Source organism: Stegodyphus dumicola, chromosome X2, assembly GCF_044657685.1.
Source record: "Stegodyphus dumicola isolate Sdum_Otavi_A_Nest chromosome X2, ASM4465768v1".
NCBI lineage: Eukaryota > Metazoa > Arthropoda > Arachnida > Araneae > Eresidae > Stegodyphus > Stegodyphus dumicola.
The window spans coordinates 161,682,080-161,706,543 of record NC_140781.1 but is presented as its reverse complement, the minus strand read 5'-3'; the positions used below and the strand labels follow the sequence as shown (position 1 = coordinate 161,706,543).

General features: G+C 32.2%; 1 protein-coding gene across 3 annotated transcripts in view; it reads left to right on the top strand.

Moving 5' to 3' along the window:
• LOC118184174 (neuroligin-4, X-linked-like) overlaps positions 1–24,464 on the top strand; it is a 314,614-nt gene that overhangs the window by 263,567 nt on the left and 26,583 nt on the right. For all 3 annotated transcript variants that reach the window (XM_085809802.1, XM_085809801.1, XM_085809800.1), the window contains exons 5-6: positions 16,285–16,406; positions 20,113–20,621. In XM_085809802.1, the coding sequence (XP_085665928.1) occupies positions 16,285–16,406; positions 20,113–20,621 (631 nt within the window). The remainder of the gene's footprint in view (positions 1–16,284; positions 16,407–20,112; positions 20,622–24,464) is intronic.

Below are 24,464 nucleotides of genomic sequence, written 5' to 3'. Positions count from 1 at the left end.
CTTGAAGCGGAGGACTCTTATCTTATCAAGAGTTGATGTCGGCCGGGCTCATCTTGACACAGGTTCTAAAAATGTAAAAATGTCGACTCCACTTCACTACTGTAGAACAGAAACAGGAGCACTGCTGCTCAGGGCGGCTATCCGCTTGGTCCTGAAAGTCCTATGTCCACACGCAGGTAACTCATTCAAATTTCGCCTCTTTACCAGCACGCCGCAAGGAAGAGGGTTTTCAGGCTCAGGTCAGAAACGTTTTTTTTCTAGGCCATTTCAGGTCGCCTGTTCTTACTCATCCCAAGAGCAAGCTTCACGAGTAACGACCCAAGTAAATTCCACCCACCAGTCAGTAAGGGAGAGAGTCCAACTCCAATTTTCTTCAAGCCAGTTTTCAAGAGCAACGTCCACAAGACCAGCAACCCGAAAGTCAGCGAATCCAAGCGTGAGTGCCTAAGCGAGTCCAAGAGTAAGTGTGTAAGAGAGTCTCGCCTCTTAACCAAAACGCGGCCGGGGAGCATATTTGCCGCTCCCCGCCGGAAAACACCTCTCGGAGTCACTTACATTTTGTCCAGCAAGCCCAAAAATCAGCGAGTCAGTCCGAGAGTCAGCCAAAAGTAAGTGTGTCCAACTCAAATTTCCTTCTTGTCCTTCACCAAACGGGCTCCCACTATGGCTTCACTTATCGCCCCCTTAATTATGGCAAAATCTTCGTTTTCAACTCCAGAATGCGGAAATAAGGGTGATCGCGAATGCGCGCCCTTCTTCACTTAGCCAACAACCGGACCCTCAATCGCCAAAACCTGAATGACTTACATTGAAAGACAACCTTTGACCTTTCCGTCACGTACTTTCCTCTCTTAAGGTCAACTAACAATGAAAATTCTTTCTCGAACATTCTAAAGCGCGCGAATTCATGACTTGGCGAAAATTGCCTCCCTTTCCCTGCTTCTTTCACAATGAATAAAAGTTTGTACAAGATTTACAAATAGAGGAAAATAAATAATACTCTTTTAAACTAAATAATATTCCCAGAAGCATCTGTCTTTCCCCAAAAATCAAAGCCTTAAATTAAATAATTCAGAATCAAAATAAAATTTAAATTTCCATAAATCATAAAATCATTCACCTAATTTTTTTATAACGCTATCAGATAATTTCTCTACATAACAAAAGGATAATATATATATATATATATATATATATATATATATTAGTAGTAGTAGTAACGTTGTAAGAACAATACAAAAAAGACCAATTTTGGTCAAAAGTTTTGCGCAATGTGCTGCAACATTAAGGAAATGAGAAGATAAATTGTAGTTAGCTCGCCAAAAGTTACCAAAAGCTATATTTTCGGAAATTTTAACACAGTATTAAAAGACTAATCAAATTGAATGAGGTAATATATTAGGCTATATGCGAAATAAAAAGTAAATTGTAAAACACAGTAAAATACTAATCGATGGAACAAGTTGAAGGCAAAAACTAAAACACAGTAAAATACTAATCGATGGAACAAGTTAAAGGCAAAAAATATATTAGAATTGAAAATTAAAAATTAAAAATTAAAAAGCGGAAAATGGTAAATTAGCCCAATTCGAGGTTCATTCTGGCTTTTCAAGGGAAATTTCTGAATGAACATCGAACTAAGCTAACTCCATTACGCGTTTCGCCGAAACAGACAATTGAAACTTTGCGTTACAAAATTTTATATATATATATAATTTATTTACTAAAGAAATATTGATTATATTATCTCCTAATATAAATCAAAATGAAGTAATCCAGAAGTAAGAAATTTAATTCCGAAAATTTTGTTAAAGGTACTTAAATTTAAATCATGGAAAATAATTCCGAAAAAAATTTTTAAAAGTACCTGAATTTAAATCCTGAAAAAACGAAATTCAAACTTTAAAAAAGAAAATTTATAAACCAAGCAACTGATCGGAAATTAGCTGACTTTTCAAGGGGAACAAACTAACTCCCGTTCAATGAACAATAATTAATAAATGCGAAGGTGTTTCGTCCTTTACTCAAGTAAGAATGATGATGCCAACCTGGCAAATTTAGTAAAGGCCATAATTGTAGTTACGCTCAAAGTTTGAATTTCGTTTTTTCATGATTTAATTTCAAGTACCTTTAAAAAAAATGTTTCCGGAATTCTTTTCCGTGATTTAAACTCAAGTACCTTTAAAAACATTTTTCGGAATTAAATTTCTTACTTCTGGGTTACTTAATTTTGATACATTGTACTAAATTTATGATAGGGAATGATATAATCAATATTTCTTTAGTAAATAAACTATTATTATCTTACTTTTCAACTATTGCACAAGTATTAAAAAATGCTTTACAATTTCAATGAATTTCAGTTCATTCAATACTTGGTAAATATATATAATCAATTTAATATAATATATTCGAATGAAAAATGCGAAAAGGCCCACAAAATAATTCTTTACTCAACCTAGTACCACAAATTTCCTGAATAGGCTAACACTCGCTGTTGTCACAGTAGTTTTAGGGATGTGCTCTAAGCGATCTGAAAAGTGCTATTTGAAGGCATCCTGAGGACAAATACTTTAAAAATCACTGGAAAGATAATGTATAGAAATGTGAAAAAGAAAGAGGAGAAGAAAGGAAGTAATTTTATTTGAAGAAGATATTTATTTAATTGAAATATATGAGAATTTGAAGAAATTTTTGAAGGAAATATATAAGAATTCGAAAAAAAAAAATTCAATGAAATAAAGAAGAATTGGAAGAAATTCTTGAATGAGAAATGTAAGAATTCGTAGAAAATTTTGATTGAAATATATTTGATGCAGATATGAATTTCATTTAATTTAAAAACGAATGAGACGAATATAATTTATTTAAATATGCGTATTTTTCTAGTTTAAATTAAATGCTTATGTTAAAACAATAGTTCAATAAATTACTCGCTATATATGTAGCAGAATGTAAAATATTTAATGAAATGTAAAATGCCTTTCACAAGCCTTTGCTTAATATTATGCAGCCCGGATTATCCGTTTCAGCTATAAAGAAATTGCGAGAAAATATTTCAGTATTTTTTCTAAACATGTATGCTAGAGTTTAAGAAATCGGTCTCCTTCGCTGGATCCTTATTTGACATGCAGTGTATGTAACTTTGCGGATGATGATTCATTACTTTATTTCCTAAATTCTACAAATGTAAGTCGGAATTTCTGAAGAAGTGGCTACTTGCTTACCGTCTTGTGCTGTCGACAGCAGATGATGACACTGGAAGCTTTTGTGTTAGCCCTCCTCTGCTGTGTCATTTCATTTAAGTGACAATGATAAATGTTGGTTTCCGCTCCAGTGTGCTGTTATGAGGTCATTATCTTCTGTTCCAGAAATGTTGGCAAATTGACTTAGATGCAAAGATTCTTTTGAAAATTGTACGTGTAAGAATAGTTGTTAAGAATGACATTTAAAGCATTTATTTGGTGATAAAATGAAGAAGATAATTTAAAACTTATGAATATAGAATCATAATATATATATATATTCCCCAGAATCCGATTTTTCTATGTATACATTCCCATTTAACTTTTTACAAAGGCAGATTAAACCAATTTTCATGTAAAACAATCACTATGACAATAGCCTTGAATCAAAAACCTTAATATATTTCAAAATACAAGAAGATAATGTTTTTTTTTTTTTAAATAGATCCTTATATTCTAACTTTCTCCTGAAGACGAAAATCTTAGAAGACTTTTCTTTCGAAATTACAGGGGATTTTTCATTCGAATTCCAATCACGAAAAGACTGCAATTTACCAATTTTTAAATATTTTGAGGTTATTCAAATTTTTGTAGAAAAATTGTTTTATCTTCAAGAAATCGCACTTTCACGTCTTTTTCATTACGTTTCGTTTTCCATCTTCTTCGTATTCTGCATCAACGTGATAAAAGTATATTTTAAACTTAGTATATTATTAAAGAGTATTTAAGGATCTACATTTGAGCAAAATAAAATATTTTGTCACTGCTTCTGAAATTTATCTTAACTTAAAATACACATATACGACAGATAAAATTACACATAAAGAATAGTTAGCTATAATCCTAAATATTTGGCAGGTCTCAGAACTGCAAGAGATAAGCCATACCATGTCAGCGTCGGTGTTTGATTTTGATTTGACGTCATCGAGGTTTTACTTTTTGAATTCTGGTATGAGAAAACTGAAGGAAGTTTCTTGAAAATCAAATGTCTGGTTAAAAATAATTTTTAGGAATGCTTTCTTTATAATGAACAAAAATGTTGCTTTGGTATACCGTTGTTACACGCTAGAAATTTATCCTGTATGTTAAGTCAAGTTCTGTAACGTACATTTATGGCTAAAACTGCTTTGCGTTCTATCTATGTATTTATTCCTTACTTTTCTATAAAGTAGATTCAATGTCCTTACCTTCCTCTATTTGATATTTGATTGCATCTCTCAAACTGAATACGTTAAATGGAAACTACTGCAACAAACCTGAGTTACTTAACCACAGAAAAATTATCATTGCTTTTCTCAAAACCGAATTATATAAGTTATTTAACGATATCCGTCTGCTACTGCAGCACACTAAACAAGTAATCTATCTGCATTACACGTTTAATATTTGAAATTGATGATGTATATGTCTAACTCCAATTGAATTTATCCCTTAATAGAACTCCTAAACATGCATCTTTAGAATAAAACAGATCACTGTATTACAGAATGCTAAAGTGAGTATATAATGCAAAGCTGGTTCATTTGTCACATGAATATTGATGTCTTCATTTTAGTACATGTGTATTTGCTAAGGTATTCAATTCCAATAGTTTACCTAAAGGGTAAAACATTCTGTCGGAACTGTCTAACTAAACATACAAGGATGAAACAGATGTGCTAATCGATTTCTGATTTCTTTTCATATGACAAGCATATTATTGACAAGGCATACAAAGAGGTCTGGCATTATTGATTTTGATCAAGCTAAAGAAAACTTAGATGAACGCATAACCACAGTTTAATGAATTCGTTATCCAGTTAAGTTTTCACTTCAAGCGAGTGGCTTATTTCAAACGAAGATGCATTCTTTCAAAATTAATTTCAAAATAACAGATAAATTATCGCTACTGCTATGAATTAGCTTGCTCATATTGGCAAGATTATAGGTCCTTGTCAAAGGCAGTAACTCTTCGACATTTTCCAAACTGATGCACTAAGAAGGGGTTCCAAAGCACATTAATAACTACTGACTCATAATAATTCTGCGTCTCGTCTAAAATTTTATTAGAATTAAATTATTATCAGTCTGCGTGAAGTATGTTTTATCATAGCTCAGATATGATTAAAAGTATTAAATTCTAGGATTCCAAAAGCTAATCGCAGATACTTTCTTCAGTTTTCTTTTCTTTACAGAAATACCTTTCACATAAATAGAGATGTTGAATAAAGACGATACACGCGAAGCAAAACAATGCAGGATACTAGACAAGAACTTTGATGGAGTCTGAGATTTCTCTGAAGTAATTCTACAAAATATATTTTCGACGAAAAATGGCCGTTCGTTGAGTTCAGGCATCTGAGAGAATAACAACGGCTAGAAAAGCGAATTTTCTGGTCGTTCGAAAAATGATTAAGAAAATGGAATATCTCGAATAAACATTCTGAACGTCCGTGAGCGGAATTCCCTCCAAGCTTTGTCTGGTAAGAATCATTCCGAGGCACCATTAGAGAGTAGGGAAATAAAGTTCTCTGCGTCGTTTCAGAATGCCAGTAAAGACCCCACGGCTTCCATTTGGGAAGCCATCAAGTAACTGATCAGAATTAGAAGTGGAATCGGAATTTCTAATGAGGCATTTTGGGGACATACGCATTTCTGATGAAGAGTTTCATTCAAATCTTTAATATCAGGCCGTGAACTCAGCCATTTGTGTGTCGAATGCAAACTCTCCATTGAAGGCGTGCCACAATTAATGGAGCTAGGATTTAAAATTAAAAAAGAATCTTTATGAAAATTCTGAGTAAAGCTGAAAGTATGTGTTACCCCAAAGCTATTGCACCCCAATTGTCGCATTCGCTGACATTCAGTTAATTTAAAACGATTTCGAGGCCTTTCAATAATGATTTATAGTACAACTTCGCTTATACGTTTATTTTATTAAATGCATTTCAAATTAACTGTTTTCCTTCTGGGATAAGTTACATTAAACTCTTTCTTAATAATTTTGTGTATTAGAATATTTAAGATTAATAATTTCCTTCTTTAATACACAGTTTTTCTTTCTTGTATTTTTTTTTTTATTTAGTGATCTTAATTTAGTAAAAACATAAAAGAAATTTATTAAGCACGCATTATTATTCCTTAATATTTCATTTAGTTAATTACACATTTAATTAACCCGCGGGAAGGCGCGTGGGGTGTATCATACCCCAACCCTACATAAAAGTGGAATATTCCTAACTTGTGAAACTGAAATTCTGTGCTGCTTTCAGTAGATGAGTTTCTAGTTGTGGTTGACATTCAGAACCGCTTTTTCTTTGCTTGTGTGTTTCAGAAAAGATTTATCGGTATTTTGTTGGAACTGGGGTATGACACACCCCACGCGCCTGCCCGTGTAAGTGTTTTTCTGACTGAATATTTAGTTCAGAAATTTATTTCTAGAGTGAAACAGTAAATATTTCTACTCGCAAGTGATTTTAAAGTACTTGACATTAAATTCTTAAAAATTTCTAACTGCATGGTAAAAAGAATGAGTCCCTATGAACTGGAGATGCAACGCATGCGAGATTTATTAGAAATATTTGAAAGCGATGAAGATTGCATTTCGGAAACTGAAGATGAAACTAAGAATATTTTCTACAATGTTTTGGTTTCGAAAAAGATAAAACATTAATTCCTGATGTTCGTAAAAAAAGGGAAAACTGTTCTTATGCTTTATATAACGATCATTATAACATTATAACATTATATAACGATCATAATATAGATGATACTATTGGAGAAAATAAAACGTTAGGAATTATATGTTTTAATAAAATGATTAAAGGAGCAGTGGATATGGGGGATGAAATGTCAGCCTATTATTCAATTGCCAGAATAACGAGAAGGTGGCCAATGGTAATTTTCTTTCCTGCACTGAATGTTGCTGTAATAAATGCTTGAATTATATTACATTCAACTGCTAATCCTCCAACAAGAAACAGAAGTCTGTTTTTGAAGGACATAGCATTACAATTAATGAAAAAAAGTATTGAACAAAGATCAGAGATTAATACTTTTACGTACTGCATGCAAAACCAAAGCAGAAGTTTCGATGAAGAATTAAAACGAATACATGAAATTAGAAACAACTAAGTATGAAAGATGTGTTAAATTATTTTGCCCTCGCGCCAAGGACAGAAGAACGTGAATGCAATGTGTAAAATGTGAAAACATTCTGTGCCAAGAACACATGAATGTATTTCGTTCAAAGTGTGAAGAAATAAAAAAAGCATGGTGTATTAGAGATGCAATGGAACTTAGAGGCATGATGTTTATTATTTTCATTTATCTTAATTTTAACTCTAAGTTTATTTCGGAAATTAATTTTTTGAAACCCAATTATTATTCACTTATTTATAATACACGAGAACAAAAAAAAAACAGTTTTAAAACTAAATAAACTATTTTTATTGTATTTTAAATATTGGGGTATGTGATACCCCACGCGCCCGTTCTAGTAACTTTTCTTGGTGCGCCTTCCGCCGGGTTAAATTTGGCAAGTTTTCATTTAGAGTACACGTTAAATTACCTCGTAAGAGCAGTAAAAAGTTATTCACATTCGTTAGTATTGTTGTTTGATTTACATAGCATATACTTTGTTTATCGAAATATGGCTTAATTTAATTATTTATACAAACATTAACTGATAATAATTTTAATATATTTTGTAGAATATCACATAGAGTGCTAATAAAATAACATCGGCTAATACAAATGAAGGCAACAGTGAACTGCTTCCGTAAGGCATGTTTTCTAATTTCACAATAATCTGCACACTATGTTACTAAAAATAAGACCAACAGCACATCTAAAATAACCTTCAATTTCACGAAACATCTATCCGCAAAGATATTTCAGTGAAGCATAATAAATTAGATTAGCATTATTTGTAATCTCAGCAGCTGCAACTCCTTAAGTTCGGAGAAATTTTAAATTTACAGTTTGAATTTCCTCTTAGATATAGACTTGTACGAACTAGACATTGAAACGTTCTTGAAACCTCCAACAAAGGGCAGGTGAAAGTTATCAGATGAACAATTTATTTTTTTCTGAAAATGCTTTCCCGGCTTAACAACGGAATGGCATAACAAACTACTTTAAGTTCAGGAAAGATAAATTTTGGAATCAAAGGATAGACTGGTTGTACTTCGCCGTAAGCTCATGTGACTTTTTCCCCGTATCTTTCTCTCTTTAGTCCTGGGAGATCCCAAGTTCCATTACCCATTGGGTGCCAAGCACAGCTTGCTAAAAAAATCATTGAAGTCGTCGAGCTTTTGGCAAGATTTATTTTCTTTGAGAATGTTTGACGGGAGAAACTGGGTCTTATTCGTGATATTTTTAGCAGCCAAGTCTCACAATGAAGGAAGACTTCCTCGATATTGTCACGACGTGTCATTTACGGTGAGCCTTTAAGGTGTTTGTATCGATATATGGGTTCTGCAGTTTGTTTATTTTTCTCGAAATGATTGAACCCTGCTACTCTCCGGCATGTGTGCAAATAACTAATGAAGACAGTGGGAATGTTTGTGGTAGAATACTGTCCATAAATGTGATAGAGAGAAGAATTTTTTTCCAGTAAATTCCCATACTTGCGTCGGTTTTTCCAATTTTCCCAAGTAATTCCCTAATCAAAATTATGTTTGTTTAAAGCAACGTATTGTTTAAGGCAAGCGTAAACAGCATTACCCACATTGCTTTATTTACATTTTGAATAAACTCCTGAACAAAATACTTTAACAAGGAATAAAATACCATGCTTGTAAAATGTAAGCGTAATAGAAGGAAGCTTAGGCTACATAATAACTAAAAGGTTCAAATTCTTTAGACTTAAATGTGAACTTTAATGTCAAATTAATTCGTCAGCTCATTTCCTTAAAAACAAATGAAAATGAAACAAGAGAAACAGTACCTTTGTTAAAATGACGCATGTACAAAATATTGCTACTTTCGGTGGCCAGGTCAGAAATATACCTATTTAATGACTGTAGTTTCACTTATTTTAGGCATGTGAGTTACAAAATTAATAAAATAATCCTAAGCATATGTATTCTTGATTGTACGACTCGTAATACTTTATGAACGATTTCTAATGTTCAAACATTTATTATTGTTTCATCCTATTTTCATCTCAGTGATCAAAATCATATCTCTGATATTATAATAATCTGATAAAATATTTTATTTGTTCTGGTTATGGAGCAGTTAAAATCCTCTTCAAAATTTCTTTCTGTGTGGGAAAGAATGAACAGGATGTTTCACAAGAACCATGATGGTTTAAGGACTGGTAAAGGTAGAGGTAAAAATCAGGGGAACACCATACGGTCACAATTAATCACTAGGTAGTATTTCACTAGCCATTCTAGATTTGGAATATTTGGAGCGAGAACCATGGCAAAGCAAATATCTTCTCACCGAGACGCCAAACATTGATAGCCTAACTGCTAGTAGGATGTGTTAATATTTACACTATGAGAGCACGTACACTGGAATACCATAATTATCCATATAATGCAAACATGAAATTCCGATTGCAGTCTAAATTCGATAAGCCGAAAATGTAAACTTTTCTCGATAAATCACGTTTTCACGTATTCCGGCTGCTTTGCGTTTTGGTTTATCAAACTGTTTATTATTTAATTCGAAAGCACACGAAAATAAAAAAAAAAATTAAATTCTCAATATGCGTTATTATGTATCTCTTTTAACTATGTAAATGCTCTTCAGTGTTTCTAGATTTGGAATATTTGGAGCGAGAACCATGGCAGAGCAAATATCTTCTCACCGAGACCCCAAACATTGATATCCTAACTGCTAGTAGGATGTGTTAATATTTACACTATGAGAGCACATACACGGGAATATCATAATTATCCATATGATGTAAACATGAAATTCCGATTGCAGTCTAAATTCGATAAGCCGAAAATGTAAACTTTTCTCAATAAATCACGTTTTCACGTATTCCGGCTGCTTTGTGTTTTGGTTTATCAAACTATTTATTATTTAATTCGAAAGCACACGAAAATAAAAAAAAAAAATTAAATTCTCAATATGCGTTATTATGTATCTCTTTTAACTATGTAAATGCTCTTCAGTGTTTCTAGATTTGGAATATTTGGAGCGAGAACCATGGCAGAGCAAATATCTTCTCACCGAGACCCCAAACATTGATATCCTAACTGCTAGTAGGATGTGTTAATATTTACACTATGAGAGCACATACACGGGAATATCATAATTATCCATATGATGTAAACATGAAATTCCGATTGCAGTCTAAATTCGATAAGCCGAAAATGTAAACTTTTCTCGATAAATCACGTTTTCACGTATTCCGGCTGCTTTGCGTTTTGGTTTATCAAACTATTTATTATTTAATTCGAAAGCACACGAAAATAAAAAAAAAAATAAATTCTCAATATGCGTTATTATGTACCGCTTTTAACTATGTAAATGCTCCTCAGTGTTTAATTTTAGTTGAAAAGTCTAGTATAATATAAGCAAAGAGCATTTCTGTTAAGAAATTTACAAGTTAAATCATATGCTTTATTAACAATAGGTAGCTTAAAATGTATAACCTTAATAAAAAATAAGTACTACTGAATTAAATTGGTACAAAAATAAATGGTTAAAATATGCAATTAGGAAATGCTAAAATAAATAAGAAAAAAATCACTTCCAACTAGGCTCAGATCGTCGTTGTTGAAAATCAACTTCATTCCATACGTAATTCAATTAAAGGCAATAAATCAGTTATTAAAACGCGCGCGCATAAACTGTGTGGCAGTCGCCTTAGCTTTCATTATCAGTTTAGGTTTCTTCTCCGGATTCGAGAAATGCGTATAAAATAGCTAAACGCCGTCGCGATAAGATTAAACTCAGAGTATGTTAACGCCTTTTACAACCTATCAGGTGAAACTCATAACTGTACCTTAGAGAGCCAAAGTTATTACGCATGAAACTGCTATTTCAGGCAATTACTTTGTTATCACTAGCTTAGGTAAGCTCGGCTAAAGAGCTTTGTGGACAAGAATTTTATTGGGCCTTGCTACTCATTGCTTTTACGATGCATTTTCATGGTTTTTGTTGCTTTCCTTCAAAGAAAGGTGGATTTATAGTAATCTTTGTTAAGATCGGATTTTTAATTAGAAGTATTAAGTACTACATAGCGAAAATAAGGGCTTAGATAATAAAATGAATTACGAGACTAATTTCCCAGTGGGGATGACGTATAATTAAGTCTACAGGGCTTACTATCCGCAGGCATTAAAGTTTTCGGAAAGCTTTGATTATTAATAATTAATATAGTACATTTTTAAACTTGAGATATATAGTTACTCTTGAAATTTCCTAAAATATGGCACAAAAAATAAAAAACACACTCAAATTTTAGAAACTCTAATTGCAAGATTGATGTTAGAATTCCTTTCTGTGTTTAAAGAAGATTGGGAGCATGCAAGGAAGCTCTTTTATTACTACGAGAAAGTTTTAAATCTGTAACAACTGTTTTAAAGAACGGGGCACTAGTGTTTCTAATGATCAAATTACAAGAATTTTGTAAATATTCAAATCTGACTCTGAGATGAATATTTGTTTTTAACAGTAAATTAACTCTAGAGATCGATCATATTGTCAGACTTATAAATAATAATAAATTTTGTTTAACAATTCATATTTATTATTTATGTAGTCTTTCCCATTTTAAGAAAAGTAAAAGTCCTTAAAGTTCGTAAAATATTCAAGGACCTTCGAGAAACTTATGAAGGTTTATCTGTGAAACAACGGAAATTAACATACTAATTTCTAATATACTTTTTACGTTGTTTGACGTGGCAGCGATGATTCGTTAAAATTACATGCAATTGCTTTATCAAAGAATAAAAAGAAATCAGCAAAATATATATTTACTAATATATGTATAAACTAAACTACTGTGTTACTAAAATATGTACTTACTAATTGTTTTTGTCTAAAAGTACTAATTTCTTCAACATGATCCAGTTTTATATTTTTTATATAAACGAGTGTATTTTGATTGCTATTTTCATTTCATGCACTCAGTTTCTTTTTTAATTAAGCTTGCCAAATGTTGACTTAATATATCTTAATATATTACATTTTGCTAATATATTTATCTTAATATATTTCATCATTTTGCGAGTACAATTTCTCGTTAAAGCATTATTAAATACGTTTCTTTATCCTGGGTTGATTTATAATAATTCATAACGTTGTTTTGTCAGGACAATCTTTGCATGGATAACTTAGCTATCTGTTTGCTAATTCAAAATTTATCACATTTAACACTGCTGCAGAAAAGTAACATATATTTTTTCTGTAGCTCCTTATGCAGTTTAAATGTTTTCTATTTGTGAATAACATAAATACTTATAAATTTAAATATTTTTTTATATTTTCGATCCCTGTGTTTTCTATTTCATTTTAACTTACAGTATATGATGTTTTGTTAAAAGCATAGATGAATTAATATGACCGTCATCTTGAATGTATATGTGGACACATTAAGCGTAATACCTTTAAATGACTTAAGGGCAACAACATTCAAGCTATATGGGAAAAATTGTAGGAGAAGTTTTGGTAAGATCTCAACACTTATGTCACGCGATACGCTGAGGACTTGAAACATTTCATTCTGTATCGATTTCCGGTATGCACGTTTAACTCTGTTTCATTACAATCACTTTCAGTAATTAAAACTGAATTGAACTTGCAAATGATTTAATCAGTTCACTAATTCTTTGTCCTTGTCTGAGGGTCATATAAAAGTTAATCCTTCCTAACTCTCATTAATATGTTACTTTAGTAATGAAAAGTGACAGCAACTTTTATAACAGATTTTTAGAAATAAAGCGAATCTTAAAAAAGTCAATAACATCTCAGTTTTCAAGTCTGTCATTTGGCAGGCAGCCAAAGAATTCCAGACGTCGTATTTTTTCATTAGAAGTAACATATTCTGCTTTTAGTATTCTGTATGAGGCTCTTTGTCTGCTGTAAAACAAGAATAGGCATTCTTAATGCAAATTCTTATTTAATAATTTATATAAAACTGAAAATATTCAACAGAAGACTCAGTTAAGAATTAATTATGCCCAATTTTTTATTACAGAGCATAAAAGGATGGTAGCTGAATACAGATATATTTTCAATTTAAGAGTATCATTTCGCCTGCAGACCAATCAGTTGATTTTATAACTTATGAACAAAATCATTTGTTACAATATTCTTTACTTCCGTACCCCTAAATGGTCTTGAACACGGCCCACGGAAAAGCTTAGGAAAGTGATTTTTTATTCAGCTGGAGACATGGGAGCATATTTGATCTTGTCTAAGTAACGACAGTAATTAAACCAGGATAATCCCTTACAGAGTGAAGTATATGATTTCTTTATGGAAAAAATACGCATATGTACACTTTGCACCAAAAAAAAAAAAAAAAAAAAAAAAAAAAAAAAAAAAAAAAAAGGTGGGGAGAGGCAGTTTTACTTGCGTTTTCCACGTCTCGAAAGTGCACTTACGACATATATTACATTTGTAAATAGCATTATTCTAACACAGGCATTTTGACACAAAATCTGGCTTTTTATGAAATAACATACCAGTTTTTTCCATATTTCGATTTTACGACTCTTATTATGCCTAGATATTAAAATTTGTAATTTTTAGTGATAATTTTATGGAAAAAAAGTTAAAACTTTATCTTGGCGCAAATGTTTCAGTTTGCGCCCAGAAAAATAATTTACTTGGCAAACTTCTTAATTTATAGCAGCATATTTTCCTTTCCCTTTTTTCATTGTACTCGAGCGGAAGAAAAGGTCATCGTTCATACTTTCAAATGATTTTATCAAAGTGCGTAAACTACATTTGGCGTTATTACCGCTTGTAACGAATACGGCAAACTTAAAACGCTCCAAAAATATAAATTCACGTATCTCTTAGGAAATTTTAAATAAAAAAATTAATTTTTTGGAGGTATGCTTAGAAATACATCTACTTTAAGATAATGGTAAAACTTTTATAGGAATTCGAACTTTTTTTCGAAAAATTTAAAAAAATGATTTAAAGATACAAATTTTAAAAATAAATCATAAAAAATAGCGAATTTTATTTGGAATGAACCTAAATTTTGAAATGTGAAAGGAAGAATCAAATAAGTTTAATAAAAAAGAGAGGAATTACTAAATATATACGAAATTCAACTAACATAGAGGAGCTAAAGTTTTGAAAGCTAATTATTTGAACACTACTCATGCGATTTTTACAAAACTTGGCACTTTGTCATAATTTGAGTCGTAGAATCGAAATACAGAAAAAAATTGGTATGTTATTTCAGAATTGTCCAATTTTGTGTCAGAATACCTATGTTAGAATAATGCTATATATTAATCTAATATATATTCTAAGTCGCGATGTCGAGACATGGAAAACGCAAGTTAAATTTCGAGAATCGGTCCAGTAGAACGGAAGATATAGAACTGTCCACCCCCTTTTTTTTAAATGTGTTCTCACAATAGGCCCGGCGGCGCAGTGGCTAGTGCGTCACGTAGCGGGGCTCGATCCCCGGGCTGGGCAAGTTTGACTCAGCGTGGCATCCCTGGAGTGGGTCGATAAAATGACTACCAAGTTCTCTTGGGGTCTAAATACCGGGGCTCCTGCGACAAGCTAACCACTTGTCCAGACAAAGATGCACAAGCATCCCGGATTGCTAATCCCGGATTGCTCCCGGACACAAGCATTGCTAATTATAAGATTATTAAAATCTACTTTTGAATACTGAATCAGTTTTAAATGCGTAAATAAAAAAAGAAAATCTTATTTCATTTCAATTTTTATTTTATCTTCCTACAATATACAAAAGGAAAACATTGTGAATTTCAAATTCCTTTTAAGTCTGGTTTCAATAAATTTGATAGTTTTATTTCAGTTGTCAAAACCCAAGTTAAACTCTTAAAACATTAAGTAAAAGTATTTTAACTACACATAGTAAAGGGAAAAAGATTTATATTCAGTGTGGAATCTTCTTATCAGTTCTTAAAAATGTCTCGATAAAAACCTAAAGTAATTCTTGATGTCTACATTTTTTAAAGCACGCACGAAATTTGATATATACTTTACAATTATAAAAAAATAGATTATAAGGCATATTTGATTTAAAACTGTTTTATTCACCTCGAATTATATAATAACTGCTTTCATAGTTTAAATATGTTTCTGAAATACGTTAACACAGTGTATCTATAATGGTGTATATAAATGAAAAATGTTTGCCCAAGCGTTATCTAAATGCTTTTTAAGAGCTTTTACAGAAAACATTTAATAATATATTATTTCAATTAAATATTAATTTCATTTCTACAGTAGTATATGATCCAATGCACGTTAAATATTGCTATTTATACTTCTTAATTAGAGTGTTGTTTTGCTAATTTTTAGCATCACATTGTAACAAGCATGGTAGATCTTATAAATGTTTACTGATTTATTTTTTACAAATTATGATTATGGATACAGATTGAGAACAGCTTATACTTGAATTAAATACTAAGGTTATCTTAAATTTTCTTATATATATAAAACACAGAATCGCATTCATTTTTATTAAAAATACTTTCTGCATCATATACGATTTGCTAAACATATGAAAATATATCTCCTAATAACATATGTTTGGTATCATTTGACGCCATAGGACCAAACTTTGGTTCCATAATATATTGGACGTTACAGTTTCGTTTCTGCATATTTCATATTTATTTGCCTTATGATTTAACTAATCTTTCATCAAAGACTGCCATTTCTCTAAAGCAATCCAGATTCTATAAAGAAGTGTATTTGATATAATAAATAAAAGAAACAAATTAAAACTTGTTGTAGATTAATAGCGATAAAAGACAAAATTGATGTAATGAACTTCAATTTAGTTTGTTCCAAATTTTTTAATCATTAGTTTTAGGAATTTCATTAACATGATTTGATGTATCACCTAATTATTTTATTCTAGGGATCCAAACATCACACCGCACCAGGAATTGGAGATCTTGCAGTCTGATAAATCCAGAAGCCGTTATGAGAAGTCTGTTTGGTCTCAATATGAGACTGTGCAGCAAAAATATCTTTTTATTGGTAAATATTATATTAATATTCAAACAAGCTGAATTTTTCAAGAGTATTATCATTCGCTTGTCGGGAAATTGTAGTTTTATAATTGATATAATGCCTTCCGACTGTAAAAATAAATTCTAAAGTTTTGCATATATCGTCATCTCAAATTTGAAAGTGACAAGCTTGTAAAACAGAATTCAAAACATTGTATTATACTGATTGTTCTGCATTCTCTTTAGACGACTGGGTATACTGAGGCTTCCGAATAAAAATCTTGATATTTTTTTTCTGCCTGGGTAATTATTAAGAAAAAATGAATACTCAACTTTCATTTTTCGAATAACAAAATTTATTTTTACTTGAGATAATTTTTCATACTTAACTTAAACCGAGATATATTTTTAGCTTTCCCGCGCATTCGCAAAAAGCAGGTTTGAGAAATGCCACCTACACTGCGCATAAATGGGAAAATTGTACAGCTGGTTTCTCTTTGAGAAATCGCATTTGAACATTGGTTGTTTGTTGAATTTTAGTGTTATGCCTCGTGTAAAAGAGAGAAACGTTTACCAATACGTGCAGGGATTCGACGCAGGAGGATCCTGGCATATGGGGACCGCAGTTTATCGTTTCGCGACATTGTTACTCATGTTGGTCAGGATCCCATGTTTATATGAAATCGACAGGTCAAGACCGTCCATACTGAACGCCATACAGGATCACAGTGGCTTGGGACACTAACGCCCATGAGGAAGGGCACGTTATCCTTTCGGCCTTGTTATCCTTTCGGCCAGGACACGCACACTGTTTCAGGAACTCAGCTCGTGTGCAGGACTCAAGTGTCCGCACGGCAAGGCGCACATACAATGGTGCTAGAACGTCAAATTTCGAAACAAGAATGGGACAATGTCGTCTTTTCAGATAAATCCCAGTTCTGAGTACAGCATTAAAGATGTAACCGTATGTGGAGACACTAAATAGAACGGTGGAGACGTCAATTAAAACGAATGTTGCCAGTTTGCATTCATCATCGTAATACAGATCCAGCAACTGGCATGCTGGTTGGGGGTAGCATTAGGTACAAATCTAAGTCACGTTTTGATCGCATAGCCGTTACTATAGGTCCCTACATTTCTGAAGTGAAGCCCAGTAACTGTGCCTTATCTTTGATGCGTGATTGATGATAATTTCAACAGGAAAACGCACGTGTTACCCATTCCGACTTTTCTTGATGCAGAGAATGTTTGAATGTTGACCTGGGCAACACGTTCTCCTGATCTCTCATCCTCTAAGAACAACTGGTCATAAGTTGAGAGACTGGCATGCCACACCTAGCCATCCACTATAGTTGATGAAATCTTGCATGGTTTTGAAGCTGCGTGGAATAACGTATCTGTAAATAGTATCCAACTCTAGTTCGGCTTGTTGCCAGTCCTGATTACATCGTTTTTACTGCCAGAGGCGGCAGCTCTGTGCACTGAATTTCGCACGCTGTGTACAGCAAATTTCCTTCAAATTTTAAACATATCTTCCTCTCACTACACTGTATATGTATACGAATACAATACGCTTTCATTTTCGTGAATGAAAATAAATTGTTTCACAACTATAATCTTATCAGCTAATAAAAAAACAAAACCCATCGGTAACTGCGTACTTAACTAGCAAAAGATGTTTGCAGCTAACTAACTAAGAAAACCGTTCGTATTTCTGTTCTACATTTTTCTGGCTTATAAAGCTTACAGGAGTTAGAAAGTAATTTACCGTACATTTTTTTCTTCAGGTAATATATCAGAAATTATGTATGCGTAATTTATCACAGTTATAAACCTCTCTAAACAGTGAACAATATTCTGTGTGGTATATATTAAAAGTGATTTAGTTCTCAAATGTCTTTGATTTCTAAAAACGTTAACGGCCATTGCTTAATGTTTCAGATAATCAATTACCTAGCGCTGTTCAGAAAAGTCTTGTAAGGAAAACTATTCTAGGACGGATTTACACGTGTAACATAATCTGATTAACCGAAATCAGCTCATTATCACTTCGTGTAGAGTCATTCTCACTGAAGATATTTCTTAGAGCCAGAGCTAATTAGATGAGAATTCTTACTGAGGAAGTTTTATGTACCTAACATGATTCCATTACCTTTAACGAGTTCTTGATCAACCAAATCATGATCATTTTCTCCATTAGATGATTTACTTCTCTAAATCATGTGATATTTAAAGAAGAAAATAATACTTTTCTGGAATGCATTTTGATGAAGTTCGACTTCAATTACTTTGCAGCCACTGCTGAAATTTCAAGTTTCATAAATTTTCTAAACCCCATGTACAGATAACATGGCGATGCAAGCTGAACCTTTTATTTCAGTATCATTATTTTGAACTTAAATTATTTAAGTGCTTATAGTAATAATACGAAATTATGCATCTCAGATAAGATATTAAGATCCATATCCAATCATTAAATGGTTACCATTGTCTAGCCATAAAATCTTTCTTTAAAGTAAATGAAGATTGTATATTCAGTGGGTACAAATATTATTCTTTCGTAAATTAGATGACCTGTTAAAATTATAACATTGCGTTTCTGTAGGTCTGCTCATTGCTGCTAGTGCTATCAGACCAAATAAGTGTTTCTGTAAAAGAGAAAATTATTTACTGATTTTTGCCTGTACCAAATTTAAAATTAAAATTTGTAACTTTCAGACATTAGTATATCAAAATGTTTAATTCTGTTGTTTTGTTGTTGTGAATAATCTCACTTGTCTGACCTCATCAGAACAAGCCCACGAAATTCAGCATGGCAAGGAGTACAAGATTACGCCTGTCGCTGACTAGAGCTTTGGGCACCAAATAGGTGACAGTGTGATTTTGCCCAATTTTACTCCAATTTTTGAGGGAAAGTACCCACCCTTCTTTCCTCATCACCAAACCACACGAGAGGACTTTCGGCTCGCCATATATTTAGAGTGCCCTCATGCCACAAAGACACTATATCTTTACAAACCTCCATGCCTTCTCCGGAATTCGAAGGGACAGTAGTCAGAATCACTAACCATTATTCCATTAACTACTATCCCATTTGGGTGGCATATTTAATTCTTCCCACGAAAAAGCAAATTTACAAAATTTTGCAATTTATTGTAAGCCTCAAGTTGTATTCATTTTTTTCCTTTTCTTAAACTAAATAATCAAATCAACATGTGAGATATAATTATCCTCTTTATTTAATTAAAATTGGCTCTTAAATAAGACTTCGATGTTAATGTAAAAGCGCTCAAGTACAAAGGATATATCATTTGACACTGTGACCGAATTGCTATTGTTTGTTATGTCCACCAAATTAATCTCAATTTTTCCACACTGACAAAAATCGAGATTATGTCTTAAGCATGTAAAATACTATACTTGTGGATGCGTAACAATTAGAAAAAGACCAGTCCTATGCAGAGATTGTTTACAGCCATATGGAAACTCGTTTTAGAGTTCTGGAGAATAATGAGGAATTGTCCATTATGTACGTGAATATGTAATATTCAAAAATATTCCTTAGTATATAAATTTTCCGAAAACAAAAAAGTGAATAAAGCACATAGCAATAATACGTAGATAAATAACAATAAAATTGATTTTTAAATCTTTTTTTTTTCTATATTTAAAGTAGTCTTACTGGTAAAGAAAATCCTTCAGTAATTTTGACTAAACTTCATTTAATCTTGCAGGAATAAAACCAAAGGTTCGAGATCATTACAGAGCACATCGACTCTCATTCTGGCTGAATCTCATACCTCAGTTGCATCGTCCTGGTACAGTATCAGTCATTCCGCAGCATCATTTACTAGACGATCACAATAATCCTCTTTCCTATGACGGTGTTGTACGACCACTGTCTGACGAAGATGAAATATCTGCGACGCTGTCGAGTACGTTAGTTTCTTCCACTCTACGCCCCACAGCTTCAAAAAATGCTACTTTGATTAATGTTATGTCTACAACTGAAGCATCGCAGAAGGTTTTTAAGAAGAAGCCTGGGCCTACTTCTGAGACTGTTTCTAACCACACGGGAACTCGCTCTGTCTTGATTCATCAAAGTTCCTATTCTACTGCTCTAAGCGTCACCATTGCTGTTGGCTGCTCCCTATTGATTCTTAATATTCTTATCTTCGCTGGCGTCTATTATCAACGAGATAAGAATAGGATGGAAATGAAGTTGCAGAAACGAAACTATAAGGTAAATTTAGTAACCAATATTTTACATTATAACGTTTTTTTATTTATTTTAAGATTCTTAATTTTTATGAATATGTTTTCTTGCGTTAGTAAGAAAGAATTCTTAGAACTTGATTCTTAAAAGATGAAGCTAAGTTTTGATTATCAGTACGATCATATATTGCTATATACTATCAACAAAGATAGCAAATTTTACATTAGGAAAAATCGTTTTCTTTTTATCTAAATGTATCACACTAATTTAAATATAATTTCATTAAAATATTGCCTTTATTTCTATGAAACGGGAGTGCAAAATTCCTTTAAAAGCTCGCATTTGTGCCTTCTCAGTGTTTAACAGGGAATTCTTTATTTGCCATGCGATATTTTTGTCAGAATCTCTCCATCAGCTGATCAGAGCCATTCTATACAAGAATTCAAATGGCTCCACAGATTTCTCTTAAATAAGAAACACCGTTTCACTTCAGTTAAGGTTGAGTGCGTGAATCCTGTCAGACGTTTTGAACGACATTGAATTTATCTTTCCCAGTTTTCTGAAAAATATCAATTTGAATGAGAAAAAGAGCACAAAGTAAAATATATAATGTTGTACACAATTAATTCTGTACTTCAAAATACAGTGATCCTATAAGGTATTCTCTTCCTCCTTTCTGCATGCCTTCGTGGTGTAATGGCCAGCACACTTGGTGCGTATTCGAAAGGTCCGAGGTTCGATTAACGGCGAGGGCACTGAACATTTTTCATGTCTCCTTCAAAATAACCTAATGTCTCTCTACAGTGGCGCCCGAACTAAAAAGGGTGGTAGATGATGATACTCCACCACCAGGATTTGGAGATTGTGTTCCCTAATCCCTAGTCGCCCTTTAAAAGGGGGATTCGTCCGTCTTCTTAGTATGCCTTTGTGGTGAAATGGTGAGCACATTCTGCGGGTATTCTAGAGATCCGAGGTTCGAGTCCCGGAGAGGGCATTGCTCATTTTTCATGTCTCCTGCTTCGAAATAAACTCATGCCTCTACAATGCTTTTTATTCTTTAAATTTAGTTTGTTAGTAACACATAATTTCTTCCTAAATTTAAATAAATCATTTGTTGATAAATTATGATAATACGTTTAGAAGTATTAATATAATGAAACTGTAATTGTAATTGTAACTCTGCTAAAGAAACAGGATAAAACGTGCAAAATATTGAACTAATGCTAACACGTTTCACTTGGACTGTTACTACCTGTAAGTTTGAATATGAAACATTGTCTGAGATAGCACCATAAGTTAAATATATTTTCAGGAATTAGCCTTACGAAGGTGTGAGTAGGAGAAATCTCCTTTCAACACTCAGTTGAGTTTTAAGTGACCACTTCTGTACAGTGTCGATAAGAAATTGTGACATTAAAATGAGTTATTAAGTTGCCTGTGTTTACTATCGTGCTACCACGATAGCAAACCGTTTCCATCTAACATGTCCATGTCCAGCTAACATGTGGAAGAGGCGTGGCAGAAATTCCAGCGAAGGCATAGACGATATTTCATGTTTCTTGCTCCAAAGATTTATAATTTCCATAACTTAGTTGGAAACCATCAGTTCAATTACAATGTTCTTCTGATTTTATTATACGCATTGTTTGAGAATCTTTCATATAAGAAACAAATGTTCGCTTAATTTTGGGTATGTTCTGTTTGAAATTGATTTTATAGTTCATATATTTGCTTCGTTCATTTAGTGCTCATGTATTTAAAATCGTTGATATAATTGCTTCTAAAAATCTTCTGGTAATTGCAAAGTTAATAGGGCTCATATTTTACAGTTTACCGATATGTATTATTTACTAGATAAAATTTCAAGAATTATTACAATAAAATTTTATTTTGTGAGTACAGAGTTTAGAAATTTTAAATTTTTGCAACAGTTACATTATCTAGTCTTAGTGGCTGCTATGTCTGATATCCTTCTGGCCAGACGAATTTTCTTTAACTTCCGTAAAAATTTTTAATTTACTGTCCACATATTTCGGATCATGTAGCGGAGTACATGACCGATGGTCTTCAGTATACATGCATTACATTCTCAGTTTAGATATCCAGTATTTTTTCGGAGCAAACTTTCTAGAACTACTTCCTCTAGCTAGAAATAAATAAATATATGAGTAAAGTCGAATACATATGTACTTTAAAATATGAATTCTGATATATTTTGTATTTGATAGTGACGTTTACTTCCCTGAATAATCCCAAATATTTAGAGTTAACGAAAGACTGTCTTACTGTTTTGTATGAAAGAGTAAGATGATCTTTCGTTTCTTATCATTTTATACGGAATGGTAAGACACTAAAGTAGATTTTACGAAAATGATTCTGAGCAATGGAATTTTATTCCAATAGGAGAAATATAGTTTATGAAATATAAAGTCCAACTTCTTAGAAAAGCTAGAACGAAGAATTCTGGTCTTCGTCCTTACTCTATGGGTACAAATCAATACAAAAAGACTTGCTTCCTATGCAGTTGATTCTTTAGCTATTTTTCTGTGTTATTCAAATTTTCTTATGTTTAAACAAAAAGAAAAGACGATAAAATAGAAATCGTACTTTATCGAGAAAACAGTTTGGAGAATCTGAAGGGAAAAATTTAATTTATTATTTTCATGCATATTTTCTATACAGAAGCCTGTTTCTAGGCTATTATTTTGTTCAAAATCTGGCTAGCCGTCACGAATCGGATTAATGCTGCATTTTGACGTTATATTTTTCAAGAAAAACTACTTTTAACATTGCTCTAGATATTTCATTTCATGAAATTTTCAGCTCAGAATAAACGTTTGTATTATTTCAAAGGGCAGCGAATTTGAATAACTTTATCTTACAAGAATAATCACAGAAGTGGTACACATTTTTTGAACGGCTAATAATAATAACTCAGACTTTCTTGACCTTTATGTGCTCTTTTTCACTGTTGATGCACTGGCCTCCATATGACAAAAAATCTAGAGAACACTAACTCAGAAATCGTTGCAGCTGCCCACAATTTTTGTTGTAGAGATACTATAAAACGACTTGAAAACTATTTGAAATATTTTCATAGTAGGATGTCAACGAAATAAAAAATGCATTTGGTTCAAGTTGAGATTTCCATGGCACCCACGGTGGTGCTTGAAAAATTTGATTGAATGTAATTTATTGTCGTTCTTAACAGAAGTTCTTGAAATTCAACAAAATATATATATGGGCATTTCACGTAAAATATCATACATACAGTAAGTGAAACATGTACATGAGGAAGTTATTTATGATTCATAACATGAGCAGTTTAAAAGAAAGGTAATCAATCTTTCCTGATTAATCATCAAGACCATCAGAAATCTAAATGCTTTTCTGATATTTTTTATTATTTGCTGTTTCAAAATTCGTTCTCCCCAAAAGGTACATACTTGTTTTCCATTATTTATCTGGGTATCAGTTAGAAACTCTGAAATATTTTATCATATAAGATTAGTCAAAGTTTTAACTGTTCTGCTATTTTCTATTGAATTTTTATCTAGGAAAAAATAAACATTTGATTTACTCTTTAGGTAAAGCACTTACGAGAAATCTAAGTTTTAGGAATTGAGTTCAGGCGGAAGCATAGAAGTGATTTATAATTTATTTAAAATTATTCGGCAATGTTAGAAAGGTTTATTTTGAATTGCATTAATTAGTTAATTTTCTGTTTCCATGTTCTTATTTTTCTGAATCACACTAAACTTCTCAGAATTATGCAAATTATGTATTATAAAAGAAGTGGATGAAACATGGCTGAAATTTATGGCAAGTACAGATATTGATAATAGCCCAAAGGACAATTCTGTGGCATCG